At 49.8% G+C, this 20,330-nt stretch overlaps 1 protein-coding gene across 1 annotated transcript in view; it reads right to left on the bottom strand.

Moving 5' to 3' along the window:
• Positions 1-20,330, bottom strand: part of LOC119104660 (synaptotagmin-15) — a 34,382-nt gene that overhangs the window by 3,775 nt on the left and 10,277 nt on the right. The window contains exons 5-11 of the mRNA XM_037228381.1: positions 13,884-13,970; positions 13,293-13,416; positions 12,356-12,449; positions 6,765-6,907; positions 5,538-5,703; positions 4,641-4,747; positions 4,043-4,146 (exon numbers count right to left, since the gene is read on the bottom strand). Of these exons, the coding sequence (XP_037084276.1) occupies positions 4,043-4,146; positions 4,641-4,747; positions 5,538-5,703; positions 6,765-6,907; positions 12,356-12,449; positions 13,293-13,416; positions 13,884-13,970 (825 nt within the window). The remainder of the gene's footprint in view (positions 1-4,042; positions 4,147-4,640; positions 4,748-5,537; positions 5,704-6,764; positions 6,908-12,355; positions 12,450-13,292; positions 13,417-13,883; positions 13,971-20,330) is intronic.

Raw genomic sequence — 20,330 nt, forward strand, 5'->3', positions numbered from 1 at the left:
GACCCATGGACTCCCCCTGAACGACCCATAGTTGTCCGTTGCCGATCCATGGGTACCTATGGCAGACTCATGGCTACCCATGGCTGACCCATGGTTACCCATGGCAGACCCTGTCCACCCATACCAGACCCATGGCTACCCGTGACCGACACATGACTACACATGGCCGAACCATAGCTACGCTCGATTTAGACAGTATGCTGTTGTTGCCAGATCTCAACAAAAGCAGCAGCGGAGGAGCGAAGACCCGCCTGGCGGACGAGAACGTGCCGCCGCGGCTCGTGAACGCCTCGCAAACACTCCCCGACGCACCGGCGCACCAGCGGCTGATCGGGAAATGGCCAGTGTCAGCTTACCAAAGCCAGTCTCGGATACAAAGAGCCCGTGGACCTGGCCGCCAAGAAAGAACAGCTCGTGGAAACTGCGCCGGCATTTAGACTTGTCCATTGTGTCCAAGATCTGCCCAAGACATCGCGTTTTTTGCCTTTTTGTGGTCTCGCTTCAACTTTAACACTCACTGTAAATTGCAAATGTAAGTAAGTTATTGTAAGTAATGGTATATGTAAGTACAAAAACACACCTTAGCTCACTGTAAATTGAAGAACTTTGTTGTCTTAAGTGCCTGACCAAGCCAGACCCGTAGCCGACACTTTTCAAGCGATGCCAATTGTAGGTTAGCGTACGAATTACACATCGATGAGCCTTCGTCTGTAACACCTACCATATATGGACTTCCCTATTGACCATGCTTATCGACAGGATCTGCCAAAGGCAAGTGACTTCATTAGCTTACATTTAGGGATTATCTCCATGACCTTAATGGAAAAGTTTGAAGGTGTGCTATCACTTCGAAAGGGCGGATCCAAGGAAGGTTAGGGCCCGAGTTGGACATAAAATGACATAGCTGGGATTGCTTTCGTTGTTTCAAGTTTCTGACAAATACAACGTTCTCATGCAAGAAGATCCATTAAAAATTATCCGAAAGTGTTTCCCGAACCCTGGCATGATCCTTGTGACCAGCATCATCTATAGTCCCTACATGCCAAGCCATTCCCTGCCGCATTTGGCACGGGAACGACGCCTTTCAAACTTCACCTTTCAACTCGACACGCACGTTCAGTGTGCGCGTCGAGCTGTGGCCTCAAAGCTGCGTTCAGCCCTTTCGTGAAACCAACTTCAGTCTGAGAGGATCACTCGGCACGGGTTGTCCGAGCGCGTGACTGAGCCCCTAGACTCGCGTGTGGCTCCACCACAACGACCCAACGATGAAAACCGGCGTCACTCACATCCTACCGACCTATCTCACCCGCCGCCCATTTCGCGGGCCCTGAACACACCCCTGCTCAGCGCAACCGCCTCGGGGCACGTTCATTCCAGCCCAGGTGCGTTCGGGAGCCTGCGCTTCGGTATCGGCGATAGCGACGCGTGCCCGCCGGCGGTATCGCCACAGACGCCGTCGCCGTAGCTGGAGGCGTCACGCAGATTGCGCACGTTCCTGCACATAGAATACTCGGGTGTCTACTGCTGCGGCGGGTGGGATTGCCGCAGGCGAATTGCCACTGCTGCCAATGGCGGTCGGATGGAAAGCCGGGCCGGAGAAGTCCGTGCCCGAAGGAATGCCATTTTCTGGCAGGGTTGTCATCAGTGGAGAGACTGATGCCTTGGGAAATCATGCAGCGAATTGGTTTTTGATGGAAGAAGAGTTCCCATTGGGTTTGTCTTCGCTCCGTTGGGTCAAAGTGTAACACGGAAATAACGATGAAATCGACAGAGAATTTAAGCCGACGGTAGCACAGCTCACAGCGTGGCTTTTTGGCGCTACACGACAAAGACATAGATGCTACTGTGGCATAGCGACGCCATTTCACGATGACAGCTAGGCAGTTGGCTGCACAGGTCCGGGCAGAAATGTGAATGTCAGACTGCGAACGCTGCCTATCGTTCACGAGTCCTCCAATCCTCATAAGCTCCTCGTGTGCGCGCGAATACAATCTCCTACCTGCGACCCCCACTTGTTCTTCCGCATGCTCTGCTGGACCACGCCGCGGTCCGCCGACTCCCAGGACGCGCGTATCTGTGACATCTGACTCGAGCCCGCTTCGCGTTCGTTATTGCCTCTCCGACGAGACCACCCCACCGGGCCGTCCGGCACTCGAGGCCGATGCACTCGGCAACGACGTGGACCGTCGCCATCATTCGCTTCTCGAGCTTCTCAGCAGTCGTTTGGGGCGCTTGCACCACTTGAGCGCAAGCACCCGGCGGCCCTTGGCAAGGCAATTTTGCCTCATGCTCTTACCAGCAACGCAGTTATTAATCTGACGTGGCGCCTTCATCATACTGGTCGTCTGAAGCGCGCCTACGTCTGGATGAAACCTTATTGGGATGTAACCCCGCGGCACAAGAGTGGTGGGAGTGTCAACCATGATGAAAATAGACCGTATTAAACGGGCTGACAGTCACCCTGCACGGGTTATTGTTTCCTGAGCGCTGCTGAACAGGAGAACTCTAATGAGTGATACCCCCGTAGGACCCGACGTGTAGTTATTTTCAGGTCGTGCTGAAGTAACCATCATTGGCTATTGTACGAGACATTGACTACGGAAGACATACAAATCACCACAAAATGTTGTGAGAATACTTAGGTTGTACACGACAAAGAAGTCCAGTTTGACTTTTTCATGAACATATGAGCAGTAGTATTTTGGCATCTGTTTGGAATAGCTATCTCCTGACGAAACTAAGGTCAGTTTTTTGGAACATATAAACTCAAAACAACTGTTATCTCGACGGTGGTCGTTGAGTTGTTCTCGCTGTTAGGCCAAGCACATGAGACATTTGGAAGCTGTCAGGTATGTGCTGAGCTCGATACAGGTTAGCCGTCAGAACAGGTCATCCATTTGTCGTTGAACTTCATCGATAATCATCGTCAGGCGATTCATCGACGTCCGCGACCCCCACAGCTACCCCATGTCACGCCCTGCTGGACACCGAGCACCAGTGCAAGTCTCATCCCGGGTAAATGGAGCAAACACAGATTTGTCTAAAGACCATCACCCGAGTCATCCGCTTCGTGTTAACATTTGGCGTTGTCATCCCGCGCAGACGACCCTCGCCATGTTGCAGACCAAGCGAACAGCTTTGAGGCAGTCCAAATTTCCCCTCTTCGTAATGAGCTGCGCGAAGACCGTAACACGGATGGCCGCGGAAGTTTCGCACGATGGCCGCGAAAGTTTTGCTCGATGGCCGCGGACGTTTTGAACGTTGGCCGCGGAAGTTTTGCACGAGGGTCGCGAAAGTTTTGCACGATGGCGGCGAAAGTTTTGCACGATGGCCGCGAAAGGTTTGCACGATGGCTGCGGACGTTTTGCACGATGGCCGCGAAAGTTTTGCACGACGGCTGCGGACGTTTTGCACGATGGCCGCAAAAGTTTTGCACGATGGCCGCGGACGTTTTGCACGATGGCCGCGGAAGTTTTTCAAGATGGACGCGAAAGTTTTGCACGATGGCCGCGGACGTTTTGTACGATGGCCGCGAAAGGTTTGCACGACGGCTGCGGACGTTTTGCACGATGGCCACGAAAGTTTTGCACGATGGCTGCGGACGTTTTGCACGATGGCCGCGAAAGCTTTGCACGATGGCCGCGGACGTTTTGCACGACGGCCGCGGAAGTTTTTCAAGATGGACGCGAAAGTTTTGCACCATGGCCGCGGACGCTTTGCACAATGGCTGCGAAAGTTTTGCACGATGGCCGCGAAAGGTTTGCACGATGGCTGCGGACGTTTTGCACGATGGCCGCGAAAGTTTTGCACGATGGCTGCGGACGTTTTGCACGATGGCCGCGAAAGTTTTGCACGATGGCCGCGGACGTTTTGCACGGTGGCCGCGGAAGTTTTTCAAGATGGACGCGAAAGTTTTGCACGATGACCGCGTACGTTTTGCACGATGGCTGCGAAAGTTTTGCACGATGGCCGCGGAAGTTTTGTTTGATCGTCGTGCAAGTTTTGCACGACGATCTCACGATAACGATTCGGAGAAACTCACCCTTCCTACCGGGCGACATCTTCTGCTTGATCTGGACCCTGATGTGGACGGCGCTAAGGTTGTCGGCGGGCAAGGACATGTTGAAGCTCTCCGCGTACTTAGGGCTGAAAAGGACGACGCAGTTGCCGTTACTCATCCGGGGACTGGGCACATGCCAGCACGAATGCCAGACGAAGGATTCTGTCAGTTCGACATGGCTGCGCGCAACACGGAACCACAGGCAGCCGAACGTCTAGTGTGCAGAGCTAACGCAAGACGCCAGCTAAAGCCTGGCGAGCAATACCTACAAGCCAGACAAGTGTCCGTTATCTCGCAAGTTTTACTGAAAAAGGTCAGCTACGACTTTACCGTTAAACACCGCTCCGTGAACTTCCATCGTAGTCTCCTCAACGTACCTCACAAACTTCGGACACATCGTCACCAAGACAGCGCCACTCATCTTGGTTGAGAGCGCCTGAAATCTTAATTCGTACTTCGGCAAGGGTGTTAGAGTTCAGAGTACATCCGCAACGCCGGATCGTCGTTGGATAGACCCACGTGATTCAACAGTCCAGAGCGCGATACCGACTGGAACCACTGCGGTGCATTTCATACTCACCTGCAACACTCGCGCACCGTCTCCGTACGCTTCGACTTGAGCCCACGAGTGTGATGGTACATGGTCACCTTGGCGTAGGTCGACGGCAGCTCTTCGTCGTTGGCACTCTGGCGACCAGACGGAAATGACGTCAGCGTGACGTCACAGACGCGAGTCGTCTTGCCGCCGTTAGAGTGTTTACCGAGGCATGTAAGTATCTCGGCGACCAGCGTCACGGGCTTCCAGTCGTGGGTGTCGAGGGCTGGTAAGGCTATGGTACGGTGCTCAATGCGTCTTGTTGCAAGGGCGAATGGTGTTAGGTTGACTGCAGGTTGAACTGTTAAATGATCATCGCAGGAAGGCAGCTCAGGAATTGGCGGCGCCCAGCACCGACGAACAGCACAGGTACGTGCATCACAATGGCAGCTGCACGTGTACACAATGCCAGCTGTACGTGAACCAATCATGGTTCGTGGCAACGCCAATCCAGCGGTAGTCTGCGGTATCCACATCGCAACGCTCAGCTCCGACCCTCTTCGCCTGCCCCCACCTCCACTCCGCCTCCCGCTGCTCCACCGCTCTCCTTTCCACCCACACCCACGTCCTCACGCTTCCTCCATATACACACTCCTCCACACTCCCTTCCCCTATACATCCTCCTCCATAAACCCCGCAACTATACGCCTTCATCCACATTCCCTCCCTTTCCCATTCCCTCACCCATATTCCCCCTGCCATACACACTCTACCCCACATATTCCCTCACTCGTACTCCCCCTCCCACGCCCACTCTATCATTAACGAGGTTAAGCGCCGCATTCCTCTTCTGCTGCGAGCCACAACGGAAAATTACGCCGGTACCTAGCGTCGAACACGCGGCCTTACGCATACGACAGCAAACAAGTGCGGCAGCCTCACCTCGAGCTCCACGGCCTCCAAGATGGCCACGTTGAGCCTCTCCAGGCCGGCGTTGTACGTTAGGCCCACCAGGACGCCGCCCACGGTGCCGCCCGCGGCCGGCACCTTCACCACCTTGGCGCAGCTGCCGCCACCGCTACCGCTGTCGGCATCCACCTCCACCCTGCTGAAAGGCGGGAGGCGTACGCCGCCGTCAGCTGCTGGCGCTGGGTGAGCTACGCGATTGTGCACTGGCACGTGGAGGCGGCTGTGACATGGCACTGCGAGCGCCTCCAGTGCGGTCTCTCTCTCTCTCTCTCTCTCTCTCTCTCTCTCTCTCTCTCTCTCTCTCTCTCTCTCTCTCTCTCTCTCTCTCTCTCTCTCTCTCTCTCTCTCTCTCGCTCTCGCTCTCGCTCTCGCTCTCGCTCTCGCTCTCGCTCTCGCTCTCGCTCTCTCTCGCTCTCGCTCTCTCTTGCTCTCGCTCCCCAAACGCGCTGTAACACGCGCCAAATACCCACATCGCTGCGGATAAGGGGCAACACACAGGTAATCCCCAAAATCATGGCAAGCGAGCAGTTGGCCCTTATTGCCCTACCGCAAGCCCACCTTCTGTCACCTTAGCCAAAACTGGCACCGAATTGCATTTCGGCTGAAGGAGTTTTTACCTTTCAGCTATTTTTTTACGCCAGCTGACTGAGAGTCACACATGTCTATCAGTTCTCCCTGACCCGGACCAGTGATGCTGGATCACGAACGGCATGTGCGTCACCGTGGTATATATATAGCAACAGTCTCATTAGCTGTTGTCTGATGCGTTCACAATCTCGGCGTTATTGACGGCGCACGGGTAATGTTCATCATCGGTGCTCTCCAGGCTATTCCGTTTTTGGTTCTGTTAGCAACTGAAGCTGTTTGTGTGGATCTACCACAAGTGTTGTTCACAACCGGAGTTGTGAAAATAGCACCAGTTCGTTATCGCAGAGAGGTACCCGACGACGTGACGTCAAACGCGCATAAAAGAGCAAAAGCAACGACTGACACTACCGTAGCTCATAGAAATCATGCCCTCAAACCCAGTCGTAGCGCTCGGCAGGCATCAAGGATGTGCTCTCCAGGCAGACGGCGGCATGTAATTAACATCGCCCCTAAGCCCCACCACGATGCAATGCCACGCTGCTTTTAAAATCCGTCGCGAGATCCAAATCGCCACAGGGTTATGGTCATCTACTGAAGCGGGGCTGTTTTCACCTGATGTCGCGGACGACGTTGGTGAGGGTGTGGCCCGAACGCAGGCTGTGCATGACACTCCCCAGTGGCACGTGCTTCCGGTCGCGGCGGCTGTCGTACACGGAGATGCGGATACTGTGCTGCGCCAGCCTCCGCTGCGGGATCTGCGGATGTGGATCGGATCAGGTCATCATATCACATAAGGTCAGAACATACCGTCGGAGTTTTCGTAAGTTGTTCATTGCATTTGCGAGGAACATTATTCACATAGATAAGGCAGTAGTAATAGCCTTATTCCTCGGAGAAAAACCAGGAGAATGTAGTATGGAGAAGACTCGTATATCTTCATTCTCCTGCTTTTCCGAGGAATAAGGCTATTTCTACTGTTTTATCCATCGGAATTTTCCCACGTTGTCTTTGCGGTCTGTTTCTGACGTTCGGCGAGCGGCGGGCTGTTTTTGAGGTCGGTTTCTGACGTTTGCAACGTCGAATTTTCTGCGTAGATTATAACCCCGCACAGAAAGTGCACCGTCCAGTTGCTTTGAAAACGCTTGGCCGATAGGTACCCAGATGCTAACCTTGTTTAGGCGGAGCCCGGAATGTGATTTATATATTTTGAGGGGCGCATTGATCAGAAAAGTTCGGAAAGTGGATGGTGGGCTTGCGTTTCCTCGGCAGATACCAACTGCTTTGTACGCCGGGAGAGCGGATTGACCCATGGATTTCCAGCGTGCTCTTCGCGGTTGGTGACCAGCATTCATATGGTTCGGGTAACGTTGCGTTGGATTTGTCATTTGCAGCCGTATATTAAATACCGCATACGCTTGTCCTTAGATCACGAGAAGACCTCGTATATGCGATCAGTCTTGACCCTTGTACGCGTTATTGCCAAAATACCTTCCGTTCATTCACCGTTACATCTATGACAGAAATCCGCCCGTTTGCCCGGTTTGTTCAGGAATAAGCATGCCAACAACGCAGTGACATCCAAATGGTGTCTTCGCACCACACAAACCTTACGCTAGTGCGTCTCTTCCATTCGGTTAGTCACTCTCATTTTGTTAATCTCGAAAATGTCTCTCCTGAAGCTACAAAGAATGACAAACCTTCAAGTTCCGTGCACTTGATTGCCTCACTTTTATAATTTCGTGACACCGTTGAAGAGTTCTCGGTGACTCAAAATCTTCTTGAAACCATACTCAATTTCACGGAACCAGCGGTATCTCTGTTCTCATGAAACATTCATCTTGGTCACAAGAGAAAAGCCACGCCAGCGAATTAGCCGTGTGCCAACACCAGTCAACTAGCACCCGTGCTTTGTGTCCTTGTCGTGCATTTCCTACTGTACGCCTTCGATTTGTGTATGCATGATTAAATCATAAGCACCTGCGATGCATGTCCTGAAAAGCCGCTTTTTCGGAGGACATGCGAAGACATGGTGCTGGACACCCCGCAGCACGCCAGTCTGGACCCACGTGCTCATGCGGAGCTCAGCAGGGCGCCACCCACCCCGCAGGACAGATCCATACGCTTCTCAGGACCAACCACGCCTGTCAGACCTGTCGTGTGACGCCAGATCAACGCCAGATTTCCCCATATGAAGACTAATTGGGTCGCGTCGATCCCGACGACGTGCGACGGGCCGTGTCAAATCGGAAACCAACAGCAGCCGGCTCGCGGAAGGAGGGCCTGGACGTTCGCCGCGTCCTCCGCGTCTCCTACGCCGTTTTTCGGTTTCGTCGTAACTCCGGCGCCACCCCACCACGCCCGGCATACCGCTAAATCGAATAATCGATGCAGTATTCCCAGGCTGAGCATCGAGCGCAGCCCGGATAATTACGTTCCTGTGGCATCCCGTACCGTCAGGCAGTGCTCTTCCAATAGGTCAACGCACACCACCGCTGGCTAGCGCATGGAATGGTGCCCCCCACACTTTTGTAACGTCACCCACGAATGCGCAGCCGAGATGATCGCTTAAAGCCTACATTCATTTTTTGGGGCCACCGCCGTGCTATGGTTGATTTCAGCGTATGATTTCAGCATGCACTGCATGCAGAGACGTGGGTCAAACACCACGGTTCACCATGACAACGCGATTGTCGCCTTCCCGAACGCTGCAATCTCAACTCGGGACTCTACCAAGAGTCCGAGCCACCAGGCCTGAAGAAGTGCGGCATGTCACGCCACGCCCCTGTGCTTGACCGACCCCTGACGCTGGCCACTGTTGTCCGTGCTGCCATGTGGCGTCTAGCATCTCCTGACGGCCATGTATTCTACTGCACGGAATATCCTGCGCCGTGACGTCACCACCAAAATTTCCCCGAGTGATGTCATTCCGCCCGAGAGCCATCAGCTGCCCCGCTGTCTTGATCCTGCCCCGGAATCATTACATGCCCCACTGTCGTTTCCTCTCTTCTTCTCACCACGGCTTCCGTTCTCATCACTCGGTGGGAGTCGCGCAGATGAGTCTTACATCCTTACATCCATCCTACATCCTTAGCATCCTACACCCTTAGCGGTGACGATAGCGGAAACATTTCTCGCTCGTGCCTTGTAGGTCTAAAACAGTTTCTTCTAGCCTGCATGCAGAGTTTTGACGGCACACATCCCGATGTCGGCCTGACTAAATTGCAGGTCTAGGCCAGTGAAGTTACCGAGATTGCGACCTAGCTACTTGGCGACAAGCCAAGCGGCATACGGGACATGTTACCCGCAACCGCTCGGAAACAACACCATCGCAGTCTTCAGGGCTGAGCCCTCCGATCCCTGCTGATATCGCTGTCAGTTGCAAGCGAAGTGACGTACTTCAACCACAATCACAACGCGCCGGCCGTTCAAGTGCAAGGAGTCGAGGTCACCGATAGGTGTCTCTGGCAACCGGCAACGGACGGCATCAACGCACCGGCCAGGACGTATTGTTCCACGCCACACGCTCAAGAACTGACGCTGGGAAAGCGTCAAAGCGCCTGACATGCACTGTGCATTTGACGGGCTCAGAGCGCTAGGGCAGCAGGGCTTCTAGGTAAAGCAATTGGTAACACAATTGTTGAAGATAAAGCTGTTGGCTCGGAACGCGGAACAGGCTGTGCTTGTCTATCGTGCTTGCATCGTACTTGTTTCCTGGTTGGAACGTGATTGTTTATCCTGAGCTTAAGTTTGCATCAAGTAGGCATAACTTAAAGCTGTCACTTATTGAGATTTGGAATACTCGCACCCACCCGCACCCGAGTTTGAAAAACCCGTACCCGCCCCGCAGGAATAGTGGCCCCCAAAAGCTTACATGGGCCCGTCAGCGTTACTTTTCATTCCAGGTACACATTCCGAACCTTCAAAATATCACTGGTCCCAAAACAAGGAGCTGCGAGACATCTACGAGCCTCTTAATCTTTTTTGTTTTGTTTCTGCCATGGCATCAAGAGGCCTTGTTTTAATTCCAAGCACACACACTTAGCCTTATTATGACGTCAGGCTCACCACAAGAATCGCCGAGCTGCAAACATTATTCCTTCACCTGTTGTTTATTAATTAGCAATGAAGAAAACTGCTGAGCTACATTCATTTGAAGATCTTGACTGTTTTGAAGAGGCTATTGGAGACGCAACACATGGTCCAATCAGAGAAGAACCAATCCCCTTGGTCCCAGGTAATAAAGTTTCTTTGTCAGAGACAAAATCATGATGATCCTTCAAAAGGCCCTTCAAATGGAGCCGAAAATTTATTGAAAGTAAACATTTCAGAGGACTCCAACTAATATCAGAATGCAAATAAATCCAGACTGAACTTACGCTTCCCTGAGATCATATGATGACCTTTCAGTCACATGTGTGCATCAAAAAATTGTCCTCCAAAACCCTAGTGTCGTAGGCATTTGAAATGGCCAAGTTGTCAACTTCACGGGAACACATTGGCATATACACGGCAAAATGGATAGCCCCACACAAAAAACGCAGTTTATATCATGGAAGCAATATGAAGAACAGCATTGCCCACGGCTAAAAGGCACCATATGAACAGAATTGCCAACTCCATAGAGTGAAGTGTATACCCGAATGATGACTGATTAGGCTTACTTACGTCAAGTAATGAGGCTTAGAGCTTAACTATAATACTGCGCTTTTGATGCTGCATTTATGCTCCAAATGCCTTCAATACTGGTGAACACAGAATGTTGACCACCATCGGCATCGTTATGCCACATGGCAAGTAGCAGAAGGTAAGCGTAGCATTTGGCGAAAGACGAATGCGCTATCAATAACCTCGTGTTACGCCCCTGGACAGCTGATGATCCATTCAAGCGTGACTAGCAAGTACGAGGTCGTCAATACCCTTCGTAACGGCAATCTTGTGCATCCGAGCTCCCTGGCCAGCTGACGACATTGACCAGCATTTGCTGGTCCAAGTAGTTCTGCACCGTGTGCCGATTTCGCCTTCGATGCGATTATTTTGAAACTTTCCTGTGATCACCGGGATGGTTTGGTAATCGTTGTTTTCCTGCATTTTTCTTTTTGGTTAAATACCAAATCAGTGAATGCATATTGCAGAGAGCATTGCTACATGAAGTTACATGAATTGTGGATAAGGTCTAAATTGCAGGTAGCGGGATCGGTTTGCTGTTATGGACTCCATAGACATGTTTTAGATTTCAAATACACGGCCAATCTTTTCACTTACTCCAGGCATTGGAGAATGTTTGCCGTTTGAACATGTCCCGTGGAATTGCATCTACAGATGTGTTTGCAAACCACTGAGTTTTTGCATGCGACCTGTCTTGTCTGTGACCTGTAATTTATTCAGGAAATTGTTTTAGATCCATGAGCGTAGTTTTGCAAATATGCTTGGGGTAGGTGAGCAGGGATAAATGGCTTAGCTTCTCCTGTGGTTGGGGCTTGGAGCTGGAGACCATTATTGCGTAGAAAACTTCGGCCAAAGCAGAGTCTATCACTAAAGCGGGGGTATTTCAGAGTGGTTCTTGTTCTTGTTTTGAAATTTCATCTTCCCAGGATGTGTCGTAAAATAATTGTGCCTTACTTTACGTTGTACAGCTGTTACGTTTCAGTAGTCTCCCATTGAAGTGCCGGTATGCCATGGATTATTTGTTTTGAAATGGCATGCATTGCACAAGTGAAAACTTCATAACAATTATATACATTAGTTTTCTTTTTTGTCCTTATTGCGCCGACAACTTATTTCTTTTTACGTCAGCATTTGTCACCAACATTTGTCAGTGAATAATATCTACATTTGTGGCAAGCAAACACAAGTGGGAGAACTTACGGCGTAGAACACCCGCCAATACCCGCAATGTAGCTAGCAATACCCCCTTGAAGCCTTGCTTTTTAAGCCCGTACGTTGCAGACCTGTGATCTCAAAAGTGGCAGAACTATTACGACAGTCGCCTGCACGCATTTATGTTCACATTGGACCCAACGGTCCGGGACGAGACATCTTCAAAGCGATGGCGGAAAACACCACAATCGTGCGTGAAGAGCGTGGAGCATAAGATTTTGCTGCGGGAGCAAACATGTCCGACGGCATCGGACTTTTATGTCCCGCCGCGAAGCACCGGTTTCCACATCACCGTTCGCCTGAGTAAGCGCGGCACCCAGCCTCACCATGAAGGGAAACTCTTCGTCAAAGCGCGGGTTGCAGGTATTCTTCTTCTGCTGAGACTGAAGGTAGCGACGCTTGTCCGGCAGCAGGTGCACCCTAAAAAAAAAACACGTGGATGGTTGGTGTGGTGTACCTAAAGGCGCCTCCGCAGGGTCACGTGGCATGCCGGCAGCCGGGTCGCGTGGCACGCCGCGGGCGGTCGGTCGGCTGAAGGTCGGCCCAAGGTCGGCTGACTTTGAGCTGACCTAGCGGCCGTCAATGCAGGCTTGAACTGAACAGCTGAGTGTGAGAGTCGGCTCTAACACTTGCTATAGACAGTGGGCAACCAAGTAATGCGTTGTTTTATGGCCAGGATTTTGTGAATGCTGCAAGTGCATTCAGAAACGAAACGCGGCAACGCTACATGTGCGATGAGTGGAATGGAATGGAAATAAATTCCTAACGCATCGAAACACCAGGAAATATTATCGCACAACAAAAATACCTCAAGAAACGCATCGCATTGAGGCGTTAACCATTCACAGTTTCCGAGTGTATCTAAATTTGTCTCACCTGCGGCAAGAGTCTAACAAGCACGTAGACAAGCGCACCGGAGTGGGGTCGGTGGGAGAAAAGTACAGCACGCGAGTTTGGGCGGTTGGTAGAACGACGGACTCTATGTGCTTCGAAATTGATCCCTAGCTGCTGTTGTTTCTGCCTGGGTACCAGCATGATCATCACAGTCGTTGCAATCCAGCAATTTTATCCCAAAATAATATATTTTGCCATAAAATACTCTCTAAAATACTCACATAAAAAGTGGCAAAGAAGGGTGTATACATTTTAACAGGGGCCACTTACCACGACGCCAATCTTTGGCAGTTCGAGCACCACGGGTGCTCTCCAATAGCTTAACAAATTCTACCATCTATGGCACCGGCTAGATGACCTTGGGCTGACCTGACGACAGGGTCACAGCTGTCCGGTTCGTCGCGTGACCTCTGGGGCAGCTTTTTAGCCTTGATGACCGTGACTGTCAACTTCTCCTCTGACGCGTCATAGACTAGGGAGAACCAGAGGCGCCCTGAGGTGACAGATGACAAGATGATAGTGGCGGATAATGACATGTCGGCGAATACCAGGTACAACATCTCATTTTGCAGCTGCCACGGAAACATGCAAATTTGTAACGTGAGCCTAAATGTCGTCCCAGTTTAGATTATCCATATTTCTACTATATATACATATACATATATATATATATATATATATATATATATATATATATATATAACTATTCATTCATGTACGCCCTCGGCGCCCAAATGTAGTCTCATCCTTAGCCTATATGTGGCCTGTGCGCCTGACACGAATGGACCAAAAATTATCCCGCCAATCATTAGCTTCGGCGACGTCCATGACCGCTACAGTGTCCAACTGCCACAGCACCACCATCGTAACGTGTTCGTCACCGGCGCGACAATGCAAGTCGTTTGCGGGCACGGCGAATCGGCAAAAGCGGCGCCTGAATGTGATTGGTCGACAGCTCACCTAGCGTCGCCTTCACCTCGACGTCATCGTTGTCCGGGGACGGTAGTCGGTAGATGTCTGGGTTCAATCGACCCAGGCCCTTGCGCTCTGGAACGGACAGCCAATCAGCGCGTGAACTCATGCAAGCACAGCCCGGTACCCGGCAAGGTGTTGGCGCGACGCTGAGGTCAGGTCTTCAGCGCCGCAAACCTAGCGGTCTGAGGATAGAAGATGAGCAGCACTGGAATGAAGTCATTCTGGCATGACGCCAAAATGAGGAGAAGTACATCGAAGAAGTTTTTAGTACCAACGTTGCTTTACCAGGTGAGATATAATGACTGACTGGGCGGAAAATCGCAGGTCAACTTAGCGTCATCTGTGTAGCTTCGTGCAGATGCTACCTCGCGGCACTAAAGCCAAGCAGGTAAATTCGTCGGACTAGTCTTTTTCAGTCCAAAGATGCTACCTCATTGCTGCCAATCTGGGACTGCTGCCTCAGCTGGTAAGGTCATGTTTAGATCAAAGTCAAACACTCTGCCTCCCCACAAAGTGACCACGCTCCGGCCTTGTCTGTGGATGGCTTATGTGCGTAAAATAAGATGGTTTGACACCGTTGAGGGTATGAGTGGTTAAGGGGGGACGGGGACCACGTGCACGCCCCCCCCCCCCCAGTTTCGGCCTCCGGATTTTGGGATGGCATCAGGAGCTGCTATGTTGGTAACCACGCTTCTTTAATTGCAAACGTAGCTTGGGGCTATCAGCCAGCAAGACTGACTTGGATCAGATGTTGCATGGTGCATCATGGTGCAAAACTTCGTCACAGTCATTGTGGTACGAGATGGGCACCATTGCAGCTACAAAACGTGACACGGTAAGCGAGCCTCGACGGGAAGGAGCTGGCAAGTGAACACAGGACATTGCTCTGCAATATTGCTCAGTAATGGGAGACGCAGTGTATGTGCGAGCCTCAGCAGCAGACAGTCTTGAGTCGTACATGGCTGCAATAGGATACATGCTGCTTAACATTCATCGCGAAGCCGCTGTTGAACTTAAGGTGTTTACCGTGCCCACTTTTAAGTGGAACCGGCTTGTTTAGACAACACAGTTTCTCTGTTTAGTAGATATGCTCTTCAATGCGTCATGGTTTGATTATGTCATCGTACCTTGGGCCACATTGATTGCAGTTCAATGGACGGCCGTTATGTCTGCAAATCGTGCTCACAAACGACAGATGTCAACTACTCGACGTTCATATTTTTCTTGCCTGGACCACCGCATGACCAAAAGAATGACAGGATTTGAATAATGCTATGACGTTATGGATGTCTGGGTGACCTTGAAATAGTCCTCCGAAACAGCTTGCACATTTTCGCGGGCGTCAGCTCAGAACTTTGAAGGGTTTGGGTCTTCAGAAGTGCAGTGTTGTGAACTGCACCGAATGATCTTTAAGATGGCAAGTTCAGTTCAAAACCCTTTGCAAGTATGGAACACTCCATTTAAGCTTCGTCTTTGGCCCCATTCTTTGTAAGCTGTTTCCAAATTTTCACGTTCAGCTGCGTACCATGATATCAGTCCACTTATATGAAACTAAAGCAATAGGTGTTTCGTCACGAGCTGGTAGTGCGCGTGAAAACAACTATGCGTCCAATCTAGAAAGAGTTTCAGGGCCCCCTCTTAAAAAAGCACAGGCATTGAGCATTCATTCTCGCGCCTCCGTCCTGTTGTTTGCTTTTTTAAACCTCCGTCCTAGCGCCATTTTGCCCTACAGTGTTTATGCAGGCTGGTAAGTCATGCTGTCCGGCGGCTGCGTGGCCGCCAGGTATGGGAATGCGCAAGTCGCAATATATATATATATATATATATATATATATATACGTGTGTGTGTGTGTGTGTGTGTGTGTGTGTGTGTGTGTGTGTGTGCGTGTATATGTATATGTACATATATACACATATACCTATATACATGTATATGTGTGTGTGCATATATGTATGCATATATATATATATATATATATATATATATATATATATATATAAAGCATAATCGCAAGAGCCAGACGGTCGCAGTCAGAAGCTTAATAATTCGTCAGGATGTCTTTTATTTTGCTGCACTTCCAGGGCGAGTAGTTCCAATTGCTGGCGGAGATAAGCTTGGAGAATTCTTGCATGGTTGTTCCTCTGAACGTACCAAAACGCAGTGTTGCGTGAGGAGGCGGAATTGACGAGATTTGCTGACGTTTTTGTGTTCTCGATGTTGGCAATATGAAACGAACATAAAGTTAATATTCCACGGTGCGGTGGTGCATCAGGTTTATTTGATATCACGCGGTTACTCCATTGCGTAGAACGTCGTGTGGGACAAGATGTGAACTTTTCAGAAGCAATAATTTAACTTTCCTTGTCGTTTTCTGGTAACCTTGCACTGGCATGTTGGCAATGTTAAAGCAATAGGTGTGTTTCTGGCTCGATGTAAACGAATATGGTTTACATTAAAAAAGAATGACACATTGCCCCTGACGAAAAAAAGGTGAGTGGTGAATTAGTGAGCTAAATGGAAGATCACTTAAAGTTACGTCGACGATTTCAAAGGAACAGCGAATTCCGGACGTGCCGATCGAAAAATTGCAAGATGATCACATCCCTGGCTTTGCTTCGGGAAAAATGACGTCACTGCGGTCATCATATTGCGGTAGTGACTAACAGCCCATTCAGCATTCACATAACACACACCACACGTGACGGCAAGCCAATTATAAAGCGTGTTCAAAGGCAGCACCATGAGAGCATGTTTAGAAAATGGTTGAGGAATTAGACAACTGGACTGAAGCCGGCGTTAGTTTCGAGGTCAGCGTTCCAAGTCTGGCCCAAAATACTACGTTGTAAGTATTCACTTACTCACCAATTAATAATTACTCGCCAGCAACAGGCCATGAACGCAATTCAAGACGAGAAATTGAATGATTCCATCTGACATGCAGCATTCAGCGAGTTAAAGATTCCCTTAGCTAGTGTCCCACCTCATCGGCGCCAAGTTAAATATATTTTCAAATGCACGCTGGCCTTGGAAATTATCTTTAGCCGCATGGGAACGACGCACACTATTCAGCAGCGAGGTCGGCTTGGTCGGGTAAGTGGCTTCCACAGATCATCCCAGTTTGGCCCAAACTCTGTCATCATGACGATTGCAATGGCGCGACCGGCCTGGCCAGGCCGGGACGATGAAATTACGCAGCTGCGGAAAGGTGACGTTATTTCCAAATGTTGAGGCCCGCCCGGCCGGTGCATGCGTACTAGAGGACATGCCCCAGCCAAATGTGCCAGGAGAACGTGAGCCCGAGCGCGTCAAAATAAATGCGAGCGTCAACGATTGAGAACCTTCCGCCATGGTCTGTGCGCCCACGCTCATGCAGTCCACGTTTTTCCATGCCCAAATGCAGAGTGTTTGATGCAACACGATGAGGGTCTTACATAAGCATCACCTAATAAGTGCGCCTTGCGTGACTCCCAGATCCAAGCATATGGGCACGCTGCATGAGGTCGGTGATTGAGATCCTAACATCAGGACAAAACTAAGAATGCCTGTTTCTCTTCTCATTCATCAGTCAGCGCCAGACATGCGGCACGACATGCATGCCCGTTGCGCATACATCATGCAGCAGTGGATATTGGATAACCTCAGCGGATATCTGGATCTCCTCAGCACGTGGCATCTGCGGTGCGTATTCTAACGTGTTCCTGCGACGGATCGAAGCTTGTGTTCAAACCGATCGTTAAAGCCAATTTATTTGACCAGCTTGAAATACCATTCACGATGAGCTGTTAGCACGAGAACGAGCATCACAGCATTCACCAATACGTAGGTCTGCTTCCTCGCCTCTCACCGATATACCAGCACTGGCAAGAGGGGCGGACGGCGCGCGAAATCGGACCCTGTCTTCTGGTTTTGCGCAGAGGTGCAGCTTGTCCACTACGCTTACGGCGACATACTTCATAAAAGCAGGAGAGGCATTTAGCTCCTGGTTTCTCACCACTCTGTGTGGGTACTGAGTAAACGGATGTCTGTTGAGCGACACGTGATAAAGTGGTGGTTAAACAATGCTATTGAACGTGCTATGCATGCATTTGGAGCGTGCACAGAGGAGTGTTGTCATTATAACCATTGCCCTTGTTAAAATTGTCATTCCATCAAGTCTCCTGATCAACTACAATTCATACAACTAAAACCCATAATGCTAACTTCTACAGGATGTCTCGCGCATCTCTAGCCAATCATTCAATGTCCGCGCAGGTTTATTAATGCAAAGTGCTGCACGCGACAGGTCCAATTAAATTCATGATGAAATGGTTTCGCTGAGCAAACATCAGTTTGAGAAACATGCAAGAGAGCGCATAATCAAGCGTAAGATCAATGGGTAGCATAATTGCTTCCGAAAACGCGCTATGCATCTCCGCGCTTTTCTACCTGCTGACGCGACAAAACAGATATTAACCGGTACTTGATGGGATCTCCATTTGCAGAACACAGTGCCCTAATTGTGGGAAATGAAGCTGAAGCAGCGACAAATCGATGACATGAAAAACCGAATGTATCAAACCTTTAATGGAATTCGGTCCTGCATATAAGTTTTTGGTTTCACCTTCTTTTAAAAATGAAGGTTTTTGAGGATCCGATATGCTGAGCATCTGAAGTTTGCACGCCTTGTCCTCCGGCGCAACGCTAGAGCGAAAAGTAAGGACAAAACGCTAATTTTGGGGTATGAAAGACTGATTAGTGCTATGGACAACAAACCGGCCGCGCGCCCAAAGTGGCTTATGCTGTTAAGTCAACTATCAACATTAGGACAAGACGATCGATATATCACATTGTTTTCTTCAGCTGGTCTTGGTTTTGTTGAAGGCTGTTACGCAAGGGAGATTGCTGCTCTTTTCGCTTGTCTAATGGATGATGAGCTCCAGGTTTTTGATAACGACTTGCTGAACGACTCGTTTGTCGGCTTTGTATGCAGAGGTCGTTTGATTTTGTACAAAAGTTTGATGTGTTCCTTTTTGGGTACTTCTTGCTTTTTGGATTATTTTTGTTTCTGGTATTCGTGGTTCAGATGGCGTAGGATTTCTTAGTCCACTCGTGAATTTGAGCATCCGCTGTTGATGAAGATCTGTTTCACTCCCACGAGCTCCAAGTGCAAAAGAATCCAAGGACAGTTTCGAAACCCTCTGGGCTCTCGAACTCGCCACACCGTGGAAAGGCTCTGGTCACACTTCTCTCATACCGGTCTCGGCATTCACAGTCGGCACTCAAGCAAATACCGCCATTAGTGGTCTTACAATACAATAAACCGGTTGTTTGGCTTTCGAGTAGCACATCAAGAAATGGAACTTTGTTATCTAAACTGGTATCGTAAGTTAATTTGAGGACCGAGATTGCTTTTAATACTGATTTGAATGTCATAAGGTCTAGGTCCCGGGCATGAAATGTTGGGACTGATAGTATGATCATCCCGTGCAGCACTTTTAATATGGCACGTGTAGAAATTCGCGAATAATGGTCCGAGATATAAGCCCATTGTTACGCTCTGCTTTTGAAGGCACAGGTGGTTACCAGGTCCCTGTAAGTGTGCATTTTTTTGCACAAGATAAGAGCAGTTTTTGGAGGATTGTATGACTGAGCTCAGGAAATGAAAAATCTCAGCGCTATAGATGTAGCGCGACATTATTTCAATTGTGTAGTCTACCAAACATATGTAAACAAGCTTTTCACCCCAAGAGAGGCTAACGCGGCTGCGACCTGACGCGTTCGCATGTAAGTCAACTCCCGGATCACCTTGAGGTTGTACTTGCATGGTGTGTAAGGCGCGATAAGGCTATTTAGTCTTTTACCCAGCTTGTGTGTTGGGGTATTGACCAGCCAGCAGACCAGTATAGGCCAAGTGGCTTGTCTGTTTTATGTGTTTTCACCTTTCCATAGACATAGCGTGAAGAAAATTTTCCAGTTATTTTTAGAAAACGAACGCTATTTTAGACAGCATTTGAAGAAACGATCCAACGATTCACATCGGCCTCCAGTTTATCTATTGGGTCACTCGCGATCTTTTCAGCCTGGATGCTATTGGTCTTGTCAAGGTACTCTTCTCTATCCAGGATGACAAACATGGATGGCTTATCAGCCCTTCTAACCACGATCTTTCATCATTACGAAGCTGCTTGGTGGCATCTAGACATTTCTTTGAAATTGGTTTTGACCTGGTATTGCTGTTTGCAATTTGCACTGGCGCTTTCACAGACAAGCTTGGCCTAGGCTTGGCCACCCTTAATAGTGGCTTGACCACCTAAATAACCCTGGCTACCCTAAGTCGAGAGTTGACTTCTTCTTTCTTTTCCTCCTTGAAAATAAGAATACCTTGATATAATTGCTCAAATGCAGCCTCTTAGCCAGTGAATCATAGTTTGAATGAAAATAGCAGTTGATCC

This window comes from Pollicipes pollicipes, unplaced genomic scaffold (genome assembly GCF_011947565.3).
Source record: "Pollicipes pollicipes isolate AB1234 unplaced genomic scaffold, Ppol_2.1 Scaffold_6052;HRSCAF=7182_pilon_pilon_pilon, whole genome shotgun sequence".
In the NCBI taxonomy this organism is placed as follows: domain Eukaryota; kingdom Metazoa; phylum Arthropoda; class Thecostraca; order Pollicipedomorpha; family Pollicipedidae; genus Pollicipes; species Pollicipes pollicipes.